The 19,443-nt window shown below is 43.3% G+C and overlaps 1 protein-coding gene across 1 annotated transcript in view; it reads right to left on the reverse strand.

Moving 5' to 3' along the window:
- The window catches only part of LOC129811356 (connector enhancer of kinase suppressor of ras 1-like), a 110,065-nt gene that overhangs the window by 50,169 nt on the left and 40,453 nt on the right, over positions 1 to 19,443 (reverse strand). The window contains exons 5-8 of the mRNA XM_055862590.1: positions 12,723 to 12,764; positions 11,004 to 11,123; positions 1,825 to 1,893; positions 893 to 1,021 (exon numbers count right to left, since the gene is read on the reverse strand). Coding sequence (XP_055718565.1) covers positions 893 to 1,021; positions 1,825 to 1,893; positions 11,004 to 11,123; positions 12,723 to 12,764 — 360 coding nt within the window. The remainder of the gene's footprint in view (positions 1 to 892; positions 1,022 to 1,824; positions 1,894 to 11,003; positions 11,124 to 12,722; positions 12,765 to 19,443) is intronic.

Genomic DNA, 19,443 nt, shown 5'->3' on the forward strand with positions numbered 1-19,443 from the left:
AAGAGGTAGGGTTTCAGACAATTTTCAGAAGATGGGCAGGGACTCTGCTGTCCTAGATTCAGGGGGAAGCTGGTTCCACCATTGGGGTTCCAGGACAGAGAAGAGCTTTGACTGGGCTGAGTGGGAGCTGCCCCCCCGTAGGGGTGGGAGGGCCAAGAGACCAGAGGTGGCAGAATGGAGTACTCAAGTTGTGGTGTAGGGTTTGAGCATAGCCTGAAGGTAGGGAGGGGCAGTTCCTCTTGCTGCTCCGTAGCCAAGTACCACTGTCTTGTAGTGGATGTGAGCTTCGACTGGAATTCAGCTTGGAGGAGCAGGGTGGCATGGGAAAACTTGGGAAGGTTGCACACCAGGCGGGCTGCAGCATTCTGGATAAATTGCAAGTGTTTCATGGCCCAGTAAACAGCGTGTTGCAGTAGTCCAGACGGGAGATGACAAGTGCCTGGATTAGGACCCCTTCCTGCGTGAGGTAGGGTCGTACCTTACGGATGATGTAGAGCATGAACCTGCAGGAGCAAATCACTGCTTTGACGTTTGCAGAGAACCACAGGGGGTTGTCCACAGTGTCCGTTCCATTCGTTTGATTCCAGCCATTACAATGAGCACCCATCCTCCTATAGCTCATCCCACCAGCCTCCTCTTATAGACATGACACAAACACTCCTTTTTCCTACTCATTCCAGAATGTACTACAGTATGTTCTGTCAGTACCAGTGGTCAGGAGAAAGTCACTTATGATGAACTAGTGAGTATTGATAATATGTATCCTGGGTCCAGTCTGTGGTGGAATGTTGAATGTAGGTAGTGGTGAATATGGGCCTGAAGAAAATAAGAATGTGGTGTGTGTGTGTGTGTGTGTGTGTGTGTATGCGTTTCACACTGTATAATAACCAACCTTTGGGCAGGGGGGCTGTTGGGGTGTGTCTTTGAGATTCAGGGACACGGGGACCTTCGTGAGGACCAGGGTCACCCCACTGGGGTTCTCCTGTAGTTTCTTCAACAGGTTATTCCTGCTCCAGCCAACCTGACAGAGCACAGAACCATGGGACTTGTAGTTTATATAGACCCAGATAGTTCATAATGACCTAGACCTGGAATTGAATAGTATAGGCTAAATTGGAGTCAGGTGTGTTAACTGGGGCTGGGGCAAAACTGTGACACCAATCAGGCTCCCGAGGACTGGAGTTGCCCACCCCTGTGCTAGAGCCTGCCTGTAGTGCCAAATGGGTGGGCTTTGTACTTTTGTGACTTTTCCCATTGGTTCTATTTGCTCCAGACAAGCTCAATCAAGCACCGCTGAAATACTACTTCAAAACAAGTCTACTATGACCTACACGAATATGACAAAAAGAAAGTAACACGTCACAACATACAGTGCAACCTATTCATTCAGCACAATGGAAATTCCAATGTTGTACAGCATTGATTTAGCCTGGTCCGAGATCTCGTTTGTGCCATCTACTGTAGCCAACTCCTATGGTCACGGTCTGGCAAGACAGCATAAACAGATCTGGGACCATTGATTCACTTTTTGCTTTTTCCCAAGAAATCAATTAGATGTTTTATTTAATGGAATGGAATCAATTCTTATAGCGATATGTGAATTCTTTTACCAGTTAACACCCATGGTCTTTGAGTTACACTATTAGGACCTTGATGGCTCAACTCTCTCATTATTTCTGATAATGACAATGACTATCAGATCAAGTCTCCACTGTGGCAGATAACGTTATTACAGTCATAATCATAATCATTATTAATCATGCTTGGCTGGGCCAGACTCAGCCAGTGTGTGTGTGTGTGTGTGTGTGTGCTCAATATACTCACCACTATTTGGTCATTGACTTGGATCACCTCGTCCCCAGCTAATATCTTGTCACAGAAGTCAGCGGGTGACTGCCAAAGATAAGCAGATAGATACACAACTATTGGAGACTGTATGACAGTCACAGCACACTACAGCCTCATGACGGATGTGGAATCCACTGTGTTTTGACCTTTGACTGGTTCAATGCAAGGTGCAATTTCTAAATTGGGTAGTGCATCATCAGTTTTCCTCTTGTCATGTCAGTCATTGCGTAGCAAATACACTGCTATTTTCCTGTAAACATGAACAAGACTTTCAGCATGCTTATAGAGAAGGGCATTCAACATGTACTGCACTGAAACAAATGACTGATGATTGGTTTAATTTTTTTTATTTGGAAGCTGTACTGGTAGATTTCAGTACAACCTTTAATATTATTGACCATAACCTATTGTTGACCATAACAATAAAGGCCAATAACCTTTATTGACCATAACCTATTGTTGAGAAAACTTACTGTATGGTTTTTCAACCTCTGCCATATTGTGGATTCAGATCTATCAATCAATTTATATAAAACTCAGAGGATTTTCTTTAAATGGAAGCTTCTCTTATGTCAAACATGTAAAGTGTGGTGTACCGCAGGGCATTTTTGACACCACACTCAATGTGCACTTACCCCACCGGGGGTCTTCTTACAGTACCCAGTTCCAGAAAAGTACAGTACAGAAAAGTACAGAAAAGTACAGTACCATAAGTGCATGGAAGTCCCTTCTATCTCATGTAAATGTAGGTCAATTGTAAAGTATTTTGTCTGTAATGTATTTTTTCGTTATGAGACAGACCCCCACTAAGACTAGCTGTCGCCATTGGCGTCGGCTAACGGGGATCCTAATAATAAACAAATAGAATCTCTCTCTCGGAAGTTAGGTGGCATCTAGATTGTTTCCGATAGACTCCATTAGGAGTAGCCATCTTTATCAACATCTTTATCCCAGGCAGGCTGTCCCAGAGGAGAGATTGTACTAAAACGCTGTTCCCTCTCCTTTCCCTGGCAAGCCTTCATCTGACTGGGTGAGTAAAACCAAGCCCCAGCCTATAAAGTCCGGATAAACCTCATTCATCACTCATTACTTCAATGTACTGTTCAAGAGGATTCAGTAAAGTTAGTATCCTAGCCTGGATGCTAGTTGGTTTCTGCTCTTTTGCAAACTTAAGGAATTGTCATGCCAAACAATGACAATGGAGAAGGCAAAAAGCACATAGAAATCTGGGACCAGGCTAGTTTCAGACATAACCGAGTCAGGATGGATTTTACTGTCGGAATGGAGTTGCTTATATGTAAACAATGTGTAGTGCAAAGAGTTTTTCATGGTCACCTGACAAAGAAAAACTCCAGGGCCTAGTAACAGCCTGTAGTGCAGGTGGGTCCACCTCATTTAGCCCCAGGGGCTGTGTTTGGTCTTCAACGAGGTTCGGCGGGCCCACACTGAAAATTGGTTATATTTCCCTCGTCAATAATGTTAGTTTCTTTTTTTCCGATGCTCCCTGACTGTCTAGCTTTCATTTAGGTGATTATTAGCGAGCTGGACACAGTCAAGAAACTGTATGAATGGAGGTCCTTTATTTCTAGTTTCAATTTGGTTTCAGTCATTTTAAAGTACATTGAGTTACCCCCCAAATATAAAAAAAACATCTAAAATGTTTACTCAAACCATGTTTGACACCTCTGCTATACAGCAATTCATAATCAGGTCACATGGTAAGAAAACTCCTGGCCCTAACTATGCAACCTCCTTCAACCAAGCAGGACATTTCACTCCGCTATTTCACCTACGATCATTTCACTAATTTAAGTAGCCATTCTCTTTCACAACGCTAAATCCCCGCTAATCAATCTAGATAACTCTCGAGTGGCGCAGCGGTCTAAGGCACTGCATTTCAGTGCAAGAGGAGTCACTACAGACCCTGGTTCGATTCCAGGCTGTATCACAACCGGCTGTGATCGGGAGTACCATAGAGCGGCGCACAATTGGCCCAGCGTCATCCGGGTTAGGGTCAGGTTGGCTGGGGTAGGCCATCATTGTAAATTAGAATTTGTTCTTAACTGACTTGCCTAGTTAAATAAAAGGTTAAATAAATAAATAAATACAAAAATAACGTGTGCAACACAGGTAATGCACTGGCTGTGTTAAAAGTCTTACTGTCTTCAAAAGGCCAGTATGTGCATCCAAAATGGCACCCTATTCCCTATATAGTGGACTACTTTAGACCAGAGCCCTATGGAACCCTATTCCCTATATAGTGGACTACTTTAGACCAGAGCCCTATGGCACCCTATATAGTGGACTACTTTAGACCAGAGCCTTATGACACCCTATTCCCTATATAGTGGACTACTTTAGACCAGAGCCCTATGACACCCTATTCCCTATATAGTGGACTACTTTAGACCAGAGCCCTATGGAACCCTATTCCCTATATAGTGGACTACTTTAGACCAGAGCCCTATGACACCCTATTCCCTATATAGTGGACTACTTTTGCCCAGAGCCCTATGGAACCCTATTCCCTATATAGTGGACTACTTTAGACCAGATCCCTATGGCACCCTATTCCCTATATAGTGCACTACTTTAGACCAGAGCCCTATGGAACCCTATTCCCTATATAGTGGACTACTTTTGCCCAGAGCCCTATGGAACCCTATTCCCTATATAGTGGACTACTTTAGACCAGAGCCCTATGGAACCCTATTCCCTATATAGTGGACTACTTTTGCCCAGAGCCCTATGGCACCCTATTCCCTATATAGTGGACTACTTTTGCCCAGAGCGGTATGAAGTGCGAACAGCCCTCCCACTAACAGCTTGTGATAAACATTACGCCTTTATAGTTAATAGCGGCATCATTATACTGTGATTATACTGGCTTACAGACGATGCCACGAGGTTCATGTTTCCTACTGATTCTATCTAGCGTGGTAATCCCCTGATATTTGTGGGTTTTTACAAAGCACTTGTTAAGTCTCCCTCTATGGCAGACTGATGTTAGCTAACAAATTGCATTTATAAATACACAGTATTCACACACGCAGGCAAGGGTGCGCGCAAACACACACACACACACACACACACACATACACACACACTCATATACAGAACACCAGACCTTCCGCATGTCAAGGCAATACAAGCCATTACTGCTATGGGGTTTTGTTTAGAGTTAAGTGCATTGAAAATGTAATGGTAACAGCCCATGCCATTGGGCTCTGAAGAACAGGGTTGAGAGAATAAAACCTTCAGTGAATTATTTGTGGCATTAAGTTCATTTGCAAGCGATTGGGTGCTTGAGGTCTCAGAGCTTCTCGACTGTTCAGAATGAGAATATAGTCAATTCACTGTTGACTAAGCCTATTGTTGATATAAGATTCACTGTATGACGCTTAACGATAACTACTGAGAATTAATTTAAGAGCCTCTCTATAATTCAACCCGTAATGGTGTCCCTCAGATTAATTTTGATAGGATAACCAAATTAATCAAATAAATCTGATCAATTAATTTTTCCAGTAATTAAAATCAGTCAATTATCTTGAATATTAATTAGCCAAAAGTCGCAACATAATTGAACATCTCACAGAGCGACCTTTTGGTTGCTGCCCCAAAGCTGTTAAAAGGAACATTCCACACCAAAACAATAGTTGGGTATTTTTTTTCATTAGTCCATTGTTGATATACAGTTGTCCCAGAAATCAAGTTTTCAAGATCTATTTCCTTATTTTGAAAGTTATACATCTTGAAAACTTGATTGCTGACATGGAAAATATTTAGGGACTAAATCAAAAATGGACTAATGGAACAAAAATCAAAAAGATATGTCACGGCCGTTGAAAGGAGAGGACCAAGGTGCAGCGTGTTGAGCGTACATTTTCTTTATTAAAGCAAAATGACGCCGAACAAAACAATAAACACTACAAAACCAAACCGTGAAAATCAAAGGCTATGTGCCCTAAACAAAGTCGACTTCCCACAAAGACAGGTGAAAAAAAAAGCTAACTAAGTATGCTTCTCAATCAGAGACAACGATAGACAGCTGCCTCTGATTGAGAACCACACCCGGCCAAACACAAAGAAATAGAAAACATAGAACATAGAATACCCACCCCAACTCACGCCCTGACCAAACCAAAAATAGAGACATAAAAAGGATCTCTCAGGTCAGGGCGTGACAAGATAGTTTTTGTGTGGAGTTTCCCTTCAACCTCTAGGCTACCTGTCCCATAGTGATCTATCTACCTGTATGTCACTTTCCCCCTGGGGTCCTGATTGATATTTGCGCAGGCACGGTAAGGGCAACCGTGTGGAACACAATCATGCATAGCCCAACCGTGATCAATATACATCACATGACTCCTGGGGCTTTTAGACTTATGGACTGGAGCAGATCTGAATGTGAAAGGCCACCACCACGTCCCCTCAGACTCAACGGCTGTATTCATTAGGGTACCACGAAGCAAAACGTTTTGCAATGGAAAGCGAAGACAAGCGTTTCTAATTGAACATGATATAATAATCCCTCCTTGTTTCAGTTGGTTTTCTTCCGTTTTCTGACCTAATGAACACTGCCCAGCTGTTGCATGAAGATGAAGGGAGAGAGCCGTGAAGATGACGGGAGGATGAGGGACAGACCTGGGTTCAGATAGTATGAGAGACAGATCTGGTTCCATAACTCTCATTGGATAACGTGAAAGCGATCGCTGCCTTGCATGTTGCTTTTGAAACACATCAGTGGGCTCATGGCCCAGAGGGCCCATGCATTTAAAACACAACAGTTTTTTGTTTTTCTTAATCGCTGCAGTGCAATGAGACACGCACCAGACTGCAGTCATCACTCTCTCCACTTCAACAACCATTTCATTGCTCCCAGAAGATAGCCCCAGTCAGCCAAGGTCTATTAACAATGACCCCAAATGATCTATTCTAACCAATCACTCTGACAGGTCACATCGCCCCCAGCTGTCAACTTACTTTTTGTTCCCTCTTCTTCTTCCTCTTTAAAACAACAATACAAATGACCACTCCCACAGTCAGCGCTCTGGTCAGAGGGTGCGGTCCCACAGTGGGTGCGCTCCCACAGTGGGTGCTCTGGTCAGAGGGTGCGCTCCCACAGTGGGTGCTCTGGTCAGAGGGTGCACTCCCACAGTGGGTGCTCTGGTCAGAGGGTGCACTCCCACAGTGGGTGCTCTGGTCAGAGGGTGCGCTCCCACAGTGGGCTCCCTTTCAAATTAGTGGATATGTCTATTTCAGCCACAACCGTTAATGACAGGTGTATACAAATCGAGCACACAGCCATGCAATCTCCATTGACAAACATTGGCAGTAGAAAGGCCTTACTTAAGAGCTCAGTGACTTTCATAATGTCACCGTCATAGGATACCACCTTTCCAACAAGTCAGTTGGTAAACTTTCTGCCCTGCTAGAGCTGCCCTGGTCAACTGTAAGTACTGTTATTGTGAAGTGGAAGCGTCTAGGAGCAACAACGGCTCAGCCGAGAAGTGGAAGGCCACACAAGCTCACAGAACGGCACCGCCGAGTGCTGAAGCGCGTAACGGGTAAAAAAAGTCTGTCCTCTATTGCAACTTGGTTACAACACTCACTACTGAGCAATGTTCCATCATCTAGTGGAAAGCCTTCCCAGAAGAGTGGAGGCTGTTATAGCAGCAATGTTCCATCATCTAGTGGAAAGCCTTCCCAGAAGAGTGGAGGCTGTTATAGCAGCAATGTTCCATCATCTAGTGGAAAGCCTTCCCAGAAGAGTGGAGGCTAATATAGCAGCAAAGGGGGGGACCAACTCCATATTAATGCCCGTGATTTTGGAATGAGATGTTTGACGAGCAGGTGTCCACATACATTTGGTCATGCTTCTACACCTGCATTGCTTGCCGTTTGGGGTTTTAGGCTTGGTTTCTGTACAGCACTTTGTGACATCAGCTGATGTAAGAAGGGCTTTATAAATACATTTGATTGATTGATTGTAGAAAGACCCCTATAATCTGAAGGGGAATTGACCGATTTCTACTGATTCAGTTTCCTTAAGCACCTAAAGAGGGCAATGTTTTGCTATGTGCTTGCCATTTGTAAATCGCCCTTTTGATGAAGGCCAATAAGTTGAAAATTCAGTGTGATCTATTTGAAACTTTAAAAAAAAAAGCTTCCCCTAACAAAAATAAATGAAATCCTTCAAAACACTACACCAGAGAGCATGATCTGCCACAGAGGATCATTTGCTTTTTTTTTTTTTTTTTTTTTTTAAATAGCTGAGGATTGTTTTAAAATCACAAGCGGATACAGCCTGGAAGCCTACAATTTGGGCAGCGCGTGTAGCAAATATCACAGCTGATCATTGATTTGCGGCTGTCAGTGAAAAGCAACTAAAATAGGCGTAAGCCTATCACAATACAATATTTAAAAATACAAAATCATGGGAAAAACACAAAAGAGAGAAGACAAAGATGAGATGGTCTTTAGTTAGGCTATCAAAATTTGAAAAACTCCCAATAGGCTATTAAGCCAACAATCTTATTGCCACAATAGCGGAGAGCATATTCCTGTTGATTTTGTGCCGCATATTCTGTCTTTATCATTAGGTGAGTCCGTGCCAAGTTTTTTAAGGACAATAATTTCCTCCTCCAGGCTAGATATACGTCATAGCCTACAATATGCATCTCCCCTTTCATAGGCCTCGATTAGATGGTTGCATTCAAGACAAGGTCGTTTTTATTGAGCTCAGTTTGTCAGCGTCAGCTGATCAGCATTCCCTGTCATTTTGTGGTATTAAAGAGTATGCTAATGTCTCCAGTCATAGATAATAAAGTGATGGAGAATTACATGAAATGTGTTTATGAAATGCGCCTCTAGCTGGAGCTGAGCGGTGGATGTGTCAGATATTTCTCAGATCCTCCTAGAAAATGTCCCTCTAGCTGGGGCTGAGCAAAGAAAAGGACAAGGAAAGCAGAACAGTATTTTTTGCGAACAGTGCGCCAGCTAGATTATTAGCCTAATTTATGACTATCCAATCTGCTCATCACATTAGTAATAGTATGCAATGTTAGAACCATAAAATGCTTCATCATAAAATTTTATCACCCACCCCCCCCCTGAAAAGAATAGCTTTCCCTAACTTTAAACCCACGCGCTGCCTACGGGTGGTGGTGAAACTTTACCTTGACGGAGTGAAAACGGAAAACTGAGGGGAAAAAACGAGAGAAAACGTAGGAGAGAGAAGCAAGAGAAAAGGAGAGCAAAATGGGACACCTATAACAAAGGAGGAGGTCGATTGAGGACTGATTGGATAGAGCGAGAGAGCTAGGCCGAGGAGAAAGTGTACAAGAAGTTTGAATAAAGGATCAGAGAGAATGATGAAACAGAAATAAGGAGTACAGAGTGTGAGAGAAGAAGAGCATAGAGAGACGACGAGAACATGAGTCGTCCCTAAAGGACCATCAGGATGACATAGTGCATTTAGAAAGTATTCAGACAAATAATTTTTCCACAGTTACGTTACAGCCTTATTCTAAAATTGATTTTTTTCCCCCCATCAATCTACACACAATCCCCCTTAACGACAAAGCAAAAACAGTTTTAGATTTTTTTGCAAATGTATAAAAAAAAAAAATATCGAATTTATATAAGTATTGAGACTGCGATTACAGCCTCAAGTCTTCTTGGGTATAACGCTACAAGCTTGGTACACCTGTATTTGGAGAGTTTCTCCCAGGTCCTCTCAAGCCCTGCCAGGTTGGATGGGGAGCGTCGCTGCACAGCTATTTTCAGGACTCTCCAGAGATATTCGATCTGGTTCAGGTCCGGGCTCTGGCTGGGCCACTCAAGGACATTCAGAGACTTGTCCCGAACCCACTCCTGCATTGTCTTGGCTGTGTGCTTAGGGTCGTTGTCCTGTTGGAAGGTGAACCTTTGCCCCAGTCTGAGGTCCTGAACACCCAGGAACAGGTTTTCATTGAGGATCTCGCTGTACTTTACTCCGTTCATCTTTCCCTCGATCCTGACTTGTCTCCCAGTCCCTGCTGCTGAAAAACATCTCCACAGCATGATGCTGCCACCACCATGCTTCACCGTAGGGATGGTGCCAGGTTTCCTCCAGATGTGACGCTTGGCATTCAGGCCAAAGAGTTCAATCTTGGTTTCATCAGACCATAAAATCTTGTTTCTCATGGTCTGAGAGTCCTTTAGGGGCCTTTTGGGAAACTCCAAGCAGGCTGTCATGTGCCTTTTACTGAAGAGTGGCTTCCATCTGGCCACTCTACCATAAAAGCCTGATTGGTGGAGTGCTGCAGAGATGGTTGTCCTTCTGGAAGTTTCTCCAATCTCCACAAAGGAACTCTGGAGCTCTGTCAGAGTGACCATCATGTTCTTGGTCAACTACCTGACCAAGGCCCTTCTTCCCGTTTCGCCGGGCGGCCAGCTCTAGGAAGAGTCTTGGTGGTTCCAAACTTTTTCCATTTAAGAATGAAGCAGGCCACTGTGTTCTTGGGGACCTTCAACGCTGCAAACATGTTTTGGTACCCTTCCCCAGATCTGTGCCTCGACACAATCCTGTCTCGGTTTTTGCTTTGACATGCACTGTCAACTGCCTTTTATAGACAGGTGTGTGCTTTTCCAAATCATGTCCAATCAATTGAATTTACCACAGGTGGACTCCAATCAAGTTGTAGAAACATCTCAAGGATGGTCAATGGAAACAGGATGCACCTGAGCTCAATTTAGAGTCTCATAGCAAAGGATCTGAATACTTTTGTAAATAAGGTATTTCTGTTTTTAATTTGTAATAAATTAGCACACATTTCTAAAACCTGTTTTCGCTTTGTCATTAGGGGGTATTGATGAGGAAATTATTGTATTTAATCAATTTTGGAATAAGGCTGTAAAATAACAAAATGTGGAAAAAGTCAAGGGGTCTGAATACTTTCCGAATGTACTGTAAAGAAATTACGTCTGATTAGTTAGACAGAGAGAAAGAGACAGGAGGTAGAGGTAGAGACAGGAAGTAGAGAGGAGGTAGAGGCAGACAGAGTAAGAGATACAGACAGGGCTCAATAACAGATGTTCTGATTGGTTAGCCAGATTATGTCGCAGATCTGATTGATTCATTAGAATGACACTGACAGTGTGCTACTTACCAGGTGATCGCCATCGAAGACAGGCACCAGGTCAACCCTCTCCAGCTGGGCAGTGTGGGTAAGGAGTGCCTCTGGACTGCAGTACAGAATCTCATCACACACCGCCACCAACTGACGACACTGGCGGGAGAGATGTTGTACATTAAAAATGGTTCCACTTATATTTTATATGGGTCTACCTATGAAGGGGTGTGAATACATACAGTTGAAGTCGGGAAGTTTACATACACCTTAGCCAAATACATTTAAAAACTCAGTTTTTCAAAACTCCTGACATTTAATCCTAGTAAAAAACCCTGTCTTAGGTCAGTTAGGATCACCACTTTATTTTAAGAATGTGAAATGTCAGAATAATAGTAGAGAGAATGATTTATTTCAGCTTTCATTTCTTTCATCACATTCCCAGTAGGTCAGAAGTTTACATACACTCAATTAGTATTTGGTAGCATTGCCTTTTAAATTGTTTAACTTGGATCAAACGTTTTGGGTAGCCTTCCACAAGCTTCCCACAATAAGTTGGGTGAATTTTGGCCCATTCCTTTTTACCAATAGGTGCCCTTCTTTGTGAGGCATTGGAAAACCTCCCCGGTCATTGTGGTTGAATCTGTGTTTGAAATGCACTGCTTCACTGAAGAACCTTACAGATAATTGTATGTGTGGGGTGATGAGGTAGTCATTCAAAAATCATGATAAACACTATTATTGCACACAGAGTGACTTGTTAAGACATGTTTTTCTCCTGAACTGATTTAGGCTTGCCATAACAAAGGAGTTGAATATTTATTGATTCAAGATATTTCAGCTTTTCATTCTTTATTATTTTGTAAAAATGATAAAAAACATAATTCCGCTGACATTATGGGGTATTGTTTGTAGACCAGGCTATATATTTCCATACTATACTGAAAGAAAACATAAATGCAACATGTAAAGTGTTGGTCCCATGTTAAATGAGCTGAAATAAAAGATCACAGAAAAGTTCCATACGCATAAATAGCTTATTTCTCTCAAATTTTGTGCACAGATTTGTTTACATCCCTGTTAATGAGCATTTCTCCTTTGCCAAGATAATCCATCCACCTGACAGGTGTGGCATATTAAGAAGCTGATTAAACAGCATGATCATTACACAGGTGCACCTTGTGCTGGGGACAATAAAAGACCACAAATGCTTAGGAGTATTTCTGTCCCCTTTTTGTGGAGAAAAACTTGTTCTGATTGGCTGGGCCTGCCTCCACAGTGGGTTAGCCTGCCCAGTTAGCACCCCTGCCCAGTCATGTGAAAATCATAGATTAGAGCCTAATAAATTCATTTAAATTGACTGATTTCCTGCTATGAACTGTAACTCAGTACAATCTTTGAAATTCTTGCATGTTGTTTTTATATTTTTGTTCAGTATTTATTGTTGATGTATCAAATCGCATGATTCTAATTAAGTTGTTGTTTGCATTAGAACTGGAAAAAACTCAAACTAAAAAACATTCTGGAGAAATGGTTGCACTAGTCTAGAAGACATTTATTTGAGCAAAGACAGATATAATTAAACATTGATTTATTGAATAAACAACCGATCCATTGCACCACTACACTTCAGCTGTTTGTCCCTCAATGACTAAAATCATTATACATAAATGAATGTTTCAATGAACTAATAATTAGGAACAGTATTTAGAAAAGACAGTAGCTGAGGGAAAGAAATCAATGGATACGTGTACTCACGATGGAGATGATGTCTTTTTCTTTCTCGTAAACTGTGGAATCCTGTCAAAAAGGCACAATGAAAACAACCGGGTCAGACACAGTAGAATCCTGTAGAAAACAACCGGGTCAGACACAGTAGAATCCTGTAGAAAACAACCGGGTCAGACACAGTAGAATCCTGTAGAAAACAACCGGGTCAGACACAGCAGAATCCTGTAGAAAACAACAGGGTCAGACACAGTAGAATCCTGTAGAAAACAACCGGGTCAGACACAGTAGAATCCTGTAGAAAACAACCGGGTCAGACACAGTAGAATCCTGTAGAAAACAACCGGGTCAGACACAGTAGAATCCTGTAGAAAACAACCGGGTCAGACACAGTAGAATCCTGTAGAAAACAACAGGGTCTGACACAGTAGAATCCTGTAGAAAACAACAGGGTCAGACACAGTAGAATCCTGTAGAAATCAACAGGGTCAGACACAGTAGAATCCTGTAGAAAACAACAGGGTCAGACACAGTAGAATCCTGTAGAAAACAACAGGGTCAGACACAGTAGAATCCTGTAGAAAACAACAGGGTCAGACACAGTAGAATCCTGTAGAAAACAACAGGGTCAGACACAGTAGAATCCTGTAGAAAACAACAGGGTCAGACACAGTAGAATCCTGTAGAAAACAACAGGGTCAGACACAGTAGAATCCTGTAGAAAACAACAGGGTCAGACACAGTAGAATCCTGTAGAAAACAACAGGGTCAGACACAGTAGAATCCTGTAGAAAACAACAGGGTCAGACACAGTAGAATCCTGTAGAAAACAACCGGGTCAGACACAGCAGAATCCTGTAGAAAACAACAGGGTCAGACACAGTAGAATCCTGTAGAAAACAACAGGGTCAGACACAATAGAATCCTGTAGAAAACAACAGGGTCAGACACAGCAGAATCCTGTAGAAAACAACAGGGTCAGACACAGTAGAATCCTGTAGAAAACAACAGGGTCAGACACAGCAGAATCCTGTAGAAAACAACAGGGTCAGACACAGTAGAATCCTGTAGAAAACAACAGGGTCAGACACAGTAGAATCCTGTAGAAAACAACCGGGTCAGACACAGTAGAATCCTGTAGAAAACAACCGGGTCAGACACAGTAGAATCCTGTAGAAAACAACCGGGTCAGACACAGTAGAATCCTGTAGAAAACAACCGGGTCAGACACAGTAGAATCCTGTAGAAAACAACAGGGTCAGACACAGTAGAATCCTGTAGAAAACAACCGGGTCAGACACAGTAGAATCCTGTAGAAAACAACAGGGTCAGGTGGTGTGTAATAATAAAGAGCTCCCACAAAGACTGAAAACAGTATTGATATCTGACAGTGGGACATTCTGATGGTTTGATGTCCTATTTGTTTCTGATAAAAAGACCCTTAGGCATTCCAAAACACCGGGAAGTGGACTATTAGAGAGTACTATTAGCACTATAACGCCCACGTGCCATCCAGGCCGCTCACTGTATTTACCTCACTTGTCACTTCATTGACAAACACACCTTTTTAGAGGGGCAGAGCAATTGTATTCAAAGGCACTGTTACGCAATACTGATCCAATATTATGTCAACATAGCAGAGCGAGTGGAAGGTTATTTTTGTCCCTGGGACATGGTGTGTGTGTTTACCTGGGTTGCCCTGTGGGGTGGAGGGTAAGTCCTGTGAGCTCCTGTAAGTAATGAGCACTAGGATTACAGTTAGTCAAATAAAGCTTGTGTGACGTGAGAGCGAGAGCGAGAGCGAGAGAGAGGAAGAAAGAGAGAGAGAGAGGAAGAAAGAGAGAGAGAGAGGAAGAAAGAGAGAGCGAGCGAGAAACCGAGAGACGCTTGAGTGTGATCTATTTACATCAGGGCACCACGCCACAGAACTTCTTACGTAAATCTCTAAAGACATCCTGCCACTCTGATCCCCAGCTCAATAGTTAAAGGGGCAGTACACTCCAAAATCTAAGTTTGTACAATGTCCACTGACCTCAAAGTTGACTGACATCCAAACGTTACAGATTCTCTACGACAGGTGCCATCTATTTAAATTATTCAAATTCCCCCATATGCTGCTATTACCAACCATAATCATGCTTCATCTATGCTCCTGGGATACATTCTTCTTCTGTATTTGTGAACCCACAGAACAGGATATGGCATACAGTGCATTCGGAAAGAATTCAGACCCCTTGACTTTTCCCATATTTTGTTACGTTAAAGCCTTATTCTAAAATGGATTAAATAAATAAAAATCCTCAGCAATCTATACACAATACACCATAATGACAAATCATGAATAGGTTTCTAGAAATGTTTGCTAATTTATTAATAATAAAATAACAGAAATACCTTACATAATTATTCCGACCTTTTGCTATGAGACTCGAAATTGAGCTCAGGTGCATCCTGTTTCCATTGATCATCCTTGAGAGAGAGAGGACCACATCTACTGGTCCCATTATCCAGAGAGAGAGAGAGAGAGGAACACATCTACTGGTCCCATTATCCAGAGAGAGAGAGGGGACCACATCTACTGGTCCCATTATCCAGAGAGAGAGAGAGAGGACCACATCTACTGGTCCCATTATCCAGAGAGAGAGAGAGAGAGAGAGGACCACATCTACTGGTCCCATTATCCAGAGAGAGAGAGAGAGAGAGAGAGAGAGAGAGGACCACATCTACTGGTCCCATTATCCAGAGAGAGAGAGAACCACATCTACTGGTCCCATTATCCAGAGAGAGAGAGAGAGAGGACCACATCTACTGGTCCCATTATCCAGAGAGATAGAGGACCACATCTACTGGTCCCATTATCCAGAGAGAGAGAGAGAGGACCACATCTACTGGTCCCATTATCCAGAGAGAGAGAGAGGACCACATCTACTGGTCCCATTATCCAGAGAGAGAGAGAGAGGACCACATCTACTGGTCCCATTATCCAGAGAGAGAGAGAGAGAGATAGAGGACCACATCTACTGGTCCCATTATCCAGAGAGAGTGAGAGAGGACCACATCTACTGGTCCCATTATCCAGAGAGAGAGAGAGAGGACCACATCTACTGGTCCCATTATCCAGAGAGAGAGAGAGAGGACCACATCTACTGGTCCCATTATCCAGAGAGAGAGAGGACCACATCTACTGGTCTCATTATCCAGAGAGAGAGAGAGGACCACATCTACTGGTCCCATTATCCAGAGAGAGAGAGGACCACATCTACTGGTCCCATTATCCAGAGAGAGAGAGAGGACCACATCTACTGGTCTCATTATCCAGAGAGAGAGAGAGAGAGAGAGAGAGAGAGAGAGAGAGAGAGAGAGAGAGAGAGAGAGAGAGAGAGAGAGAGAGAGAGAGAGAGAGAGAGAGAGAGAGAGAGAGAGAGAGAGGACCACATCTACTGGTCTCATTATCCAGAGAGAGAGAGAGAGAGAGAGAGAGAGAGAGAGAGAGAGGACCACATCTACTGGTCCCATTATCCAGAGAGAGAGAGGACCACATCTACTGGTCTCATTATCCAGAGAGAGAGGACCACATCTACTGGTCTCATTATCCAGAGAGAGAGAGAGAGAGAGAGAGAGAGAGAGAGAGAGAGAGAGAGAGAGAGGACCCCATCTACTGGTCCCATTATCCAGAGAGAGAGAGGACCACATCTACTGGTCCCATTATCCAGAGAGAGAGAGAGAGGACTACATCTACTGGTCCCATTATCCAGAGAGAGAGAGAGAGAGGACCACATCTACTGGTCCCATTATCCAGAGAGAGAGAGAGAGGACCACATCTACTGGTCCCATTATCCAGAGAGAGAGAGAGAGGACCACATCTACTGGTCTCATTATCCAGAGAGATAGAGAGAGGACCACATCTACTGGTCCCATTATCCAGAGAGAGAGAGAGAGGACCACATCTACTGGTCCCATTATCCAGAGAGAGAGAGAGAGAGGACCACATCTACTGGTCTCATTATCCAGAGAGAGAGAGAGGAATAAAGCTGAAGCGCAACAGCCCCAGCCACCCAGCTCTGTTCACAACAGCCCCCGCCACCCAGCTCTGTTAACAACAGCCCCCGCCACCCAGCTCTGTTCACAACTGCCCCCGCCACTCAGCTCTGTTCACAACAGCCCCCGCCCCCCAGCTCTGTTCACAACAGCCCCCGCCACCCAGCTCTGTTCACAACAGCCCCCGCCACCCAGCTCTGTTCACAACAGCCCCCGCCACCCAGCTCTGTTCACAACAGCCCCCGCCACCCAGCTCTGTTCACAACAGCCCCCGCCACCCAGCTCTGTTCACAACAGCCCCCGGCACTTCAATGTTCCATTTTTCCCTCAGTGTGACTTCCTCACAAACTGTGGTTGCTGCTTAGCAGAAGAGTGACTATGAAAGCCTCCATTACGTTTATAATAAATAAAGTCTTTATAGAAATTGACCTTGGGCTTTGTGCTTTCTCACACTGCCAGAGGTGTGCAGTTATTCAACAGTCTGCTGTGTGTTATTGCTTACGTAATACGCCTTTATTCCAGTTAATGAAAGATGGCCCTAAAACTGAGGGTAGAGCCATTCACTACAAATCATCTACAATGAATTGTAAATGACTGTTCGTCTGTCATTTATACAGAAAATAACACTCAGGAAGTAGCGTTCAACTTGGATTGGATTTATAAACTGAGGGAGCAAGGCACAACTACTCAAACATGAGGTTAATTTCTCTCATATAGTTAGGTCATGTGATGTAGGCCGTCATTGTAAATAAGAATTTGTTCTTAACTGACTTGTCTAGTTAAATTAAAGGTTAAATAAAAAGAAAATGCAAAAATGACATGCCCGATGTTTAAGTGGTGAGCTTTGTCGTTGTCTAGGAAACAGATGTGGATTGTTCTGGGTGGAAGAACACACTGCAATCTAATCTCAGAATGCATTCACACACACACACATTAATAATCATTGTGACACAAAAGCCCTTGAGTAGTTTAAAGGCCCAGTTCAGTCAAATTTGATCTTTCATGTGTTTTATATATATTTACACACTATGAGGTTGGAATAATACAGTGAAATTGTGAAAATTATGATAATGCCCTTTTAGTGTTTTAGCTGTTGGAAAGACGGCCTGAAATTTCAGCCTGTTTTGGTGGGGTTTAGTTTTGGCCTTCCTGGTAACATCACCAGGCTGTAAATGTGTCGGTAGACCAATAAGAAAGATTGTGCCAAACCTCTCTGCCAATAACAGCTAGTTTTCCTCTCTTCACTCAGACCACTCCCACTAGAGAGTCCTAGCTACATTTTTGCTTGAGATATTGCTCTTCACTATTAAGCTATTTCGGTTTATTTTTGACAATTTTAATTGAAAACAATCACAGTAATGTGATATAATAGAACTAAAAACAGCTGCATTGGACCTTTAAGTGTAAGTGGGCTTCCTATAGCGGACCCAGAGATGAATTGGCCAAATAAAAGAAAATATCCTTTTATGAGTAAATGTCACTAGGATATATGCCACATCATCGCTGGGAGGTAATGTAGTCAAACTGAAGCATGCATTTGTGAATGTGTGTGTGTGTGTGTGTGTGTGTGGTGTGTGGTGTGTGGTGTGTGTGTGTGTGTGTGTGTGTGTGGTGTGTGGTGTGTGGTGTGTGGTGTGTGTGTGTGTGTGTGTCTGTGTGTGTGTGTGGTGTGAATGAGTGTGTGGTGTGTGGTGTGAATGAGTGTGTGTGTGGTGTGTGGTGTGAATGAGTGTGTGTGTGTGTGTGTGGTGTGAATGAGTGTGTGTGTGTGTGTGTGTGTGTGTGTGTGTGTGTGTGTGTGTGTGTGTGTGTGTGTGTGTGTGTGTGTGGTGTGAATGAGTGTGTGTGTGTGGTGTGTGGTGTGAATGAGTGTGTGTGTGTGTGTGTGTGTGTGTGTGTGTGTGTGTGTGTGTGTGTGTGTGTGTGTGTGTGTGTGTGTGTGTGTGTGTGTGTGTGTGTGTGGTGTGAATGAGTGTGTGTGTGTGGTGTGTGGTGTGAATGTGTGTGTGTGTGTGGTGTGTGGTGTGAATGAGTGTGTGTGTGTGGTGTGTGGTGTGAATGAGTGTGTGTGTGTGTGGTGTGTGGTGTGAATGAGTGTGTGTGTGTGTGGTGTGTGGTGTGAATGAGTGTGTGTGTGTGTGTGTGTGTGTGTGTGTGTGTGTGTGTGTGTGTGTGTGTGTGTGTGTGTGTGTGTGTGTGTGTGTGTGTGTGTGTGTCTGTGTGTGTGTGTGTGGTGTGTGGTGTGAATGAGTGTGTGTGAACATACGTGGAGTGTATCTCTTTATACCTCTTCAACACCACACCAACCCAGCCGCTCTAAAGCAGTGGTTCCCAAACTGTGGGGCCCTAGCTAAAGTTTTTATCCCATTGAGCGGGATGCCCCCCCGTGCCCCCCGCCCCCCGGTGAAACATTATGAGAACTGCTGGTCTAAAAGTACCAGATGGGCGGGGTTTGCTCTTTTGCAACTATTCTATTGCTTCCATATAGTCAGGCAAGCTCAATCAAGCCCAGATAAAGTATTTGAAATTATTTTTAAATATAATTTGGTCTGCACCAAACCAACCCATGTGAATTATTAGGAGTATATCTCTTTAAATGCTGGTGAAGGGACTCCAAGGAGTGAGAGTTCACTTTCAGCCTGCTCTATATTGGAGCGTTACGTTCAACATTTCCTAACTCAATTACTTCAAATAGTAAATCCAATAAAACTCA

Source organism: Salvelinus fontinalis, chromosome 15, assembly GCF_029448725.1.
Source record: "Salvelinus fontinalis isolate EN_2023a chromosome 15, ASM2944872v1, whole genome shotgun sequence".
NCBI lineage: Eukaryota > Metazoa > Chordata > Actinopteri > Salmoniformes > Salmonidae > Salvelinus > Salvelinus fontinalis.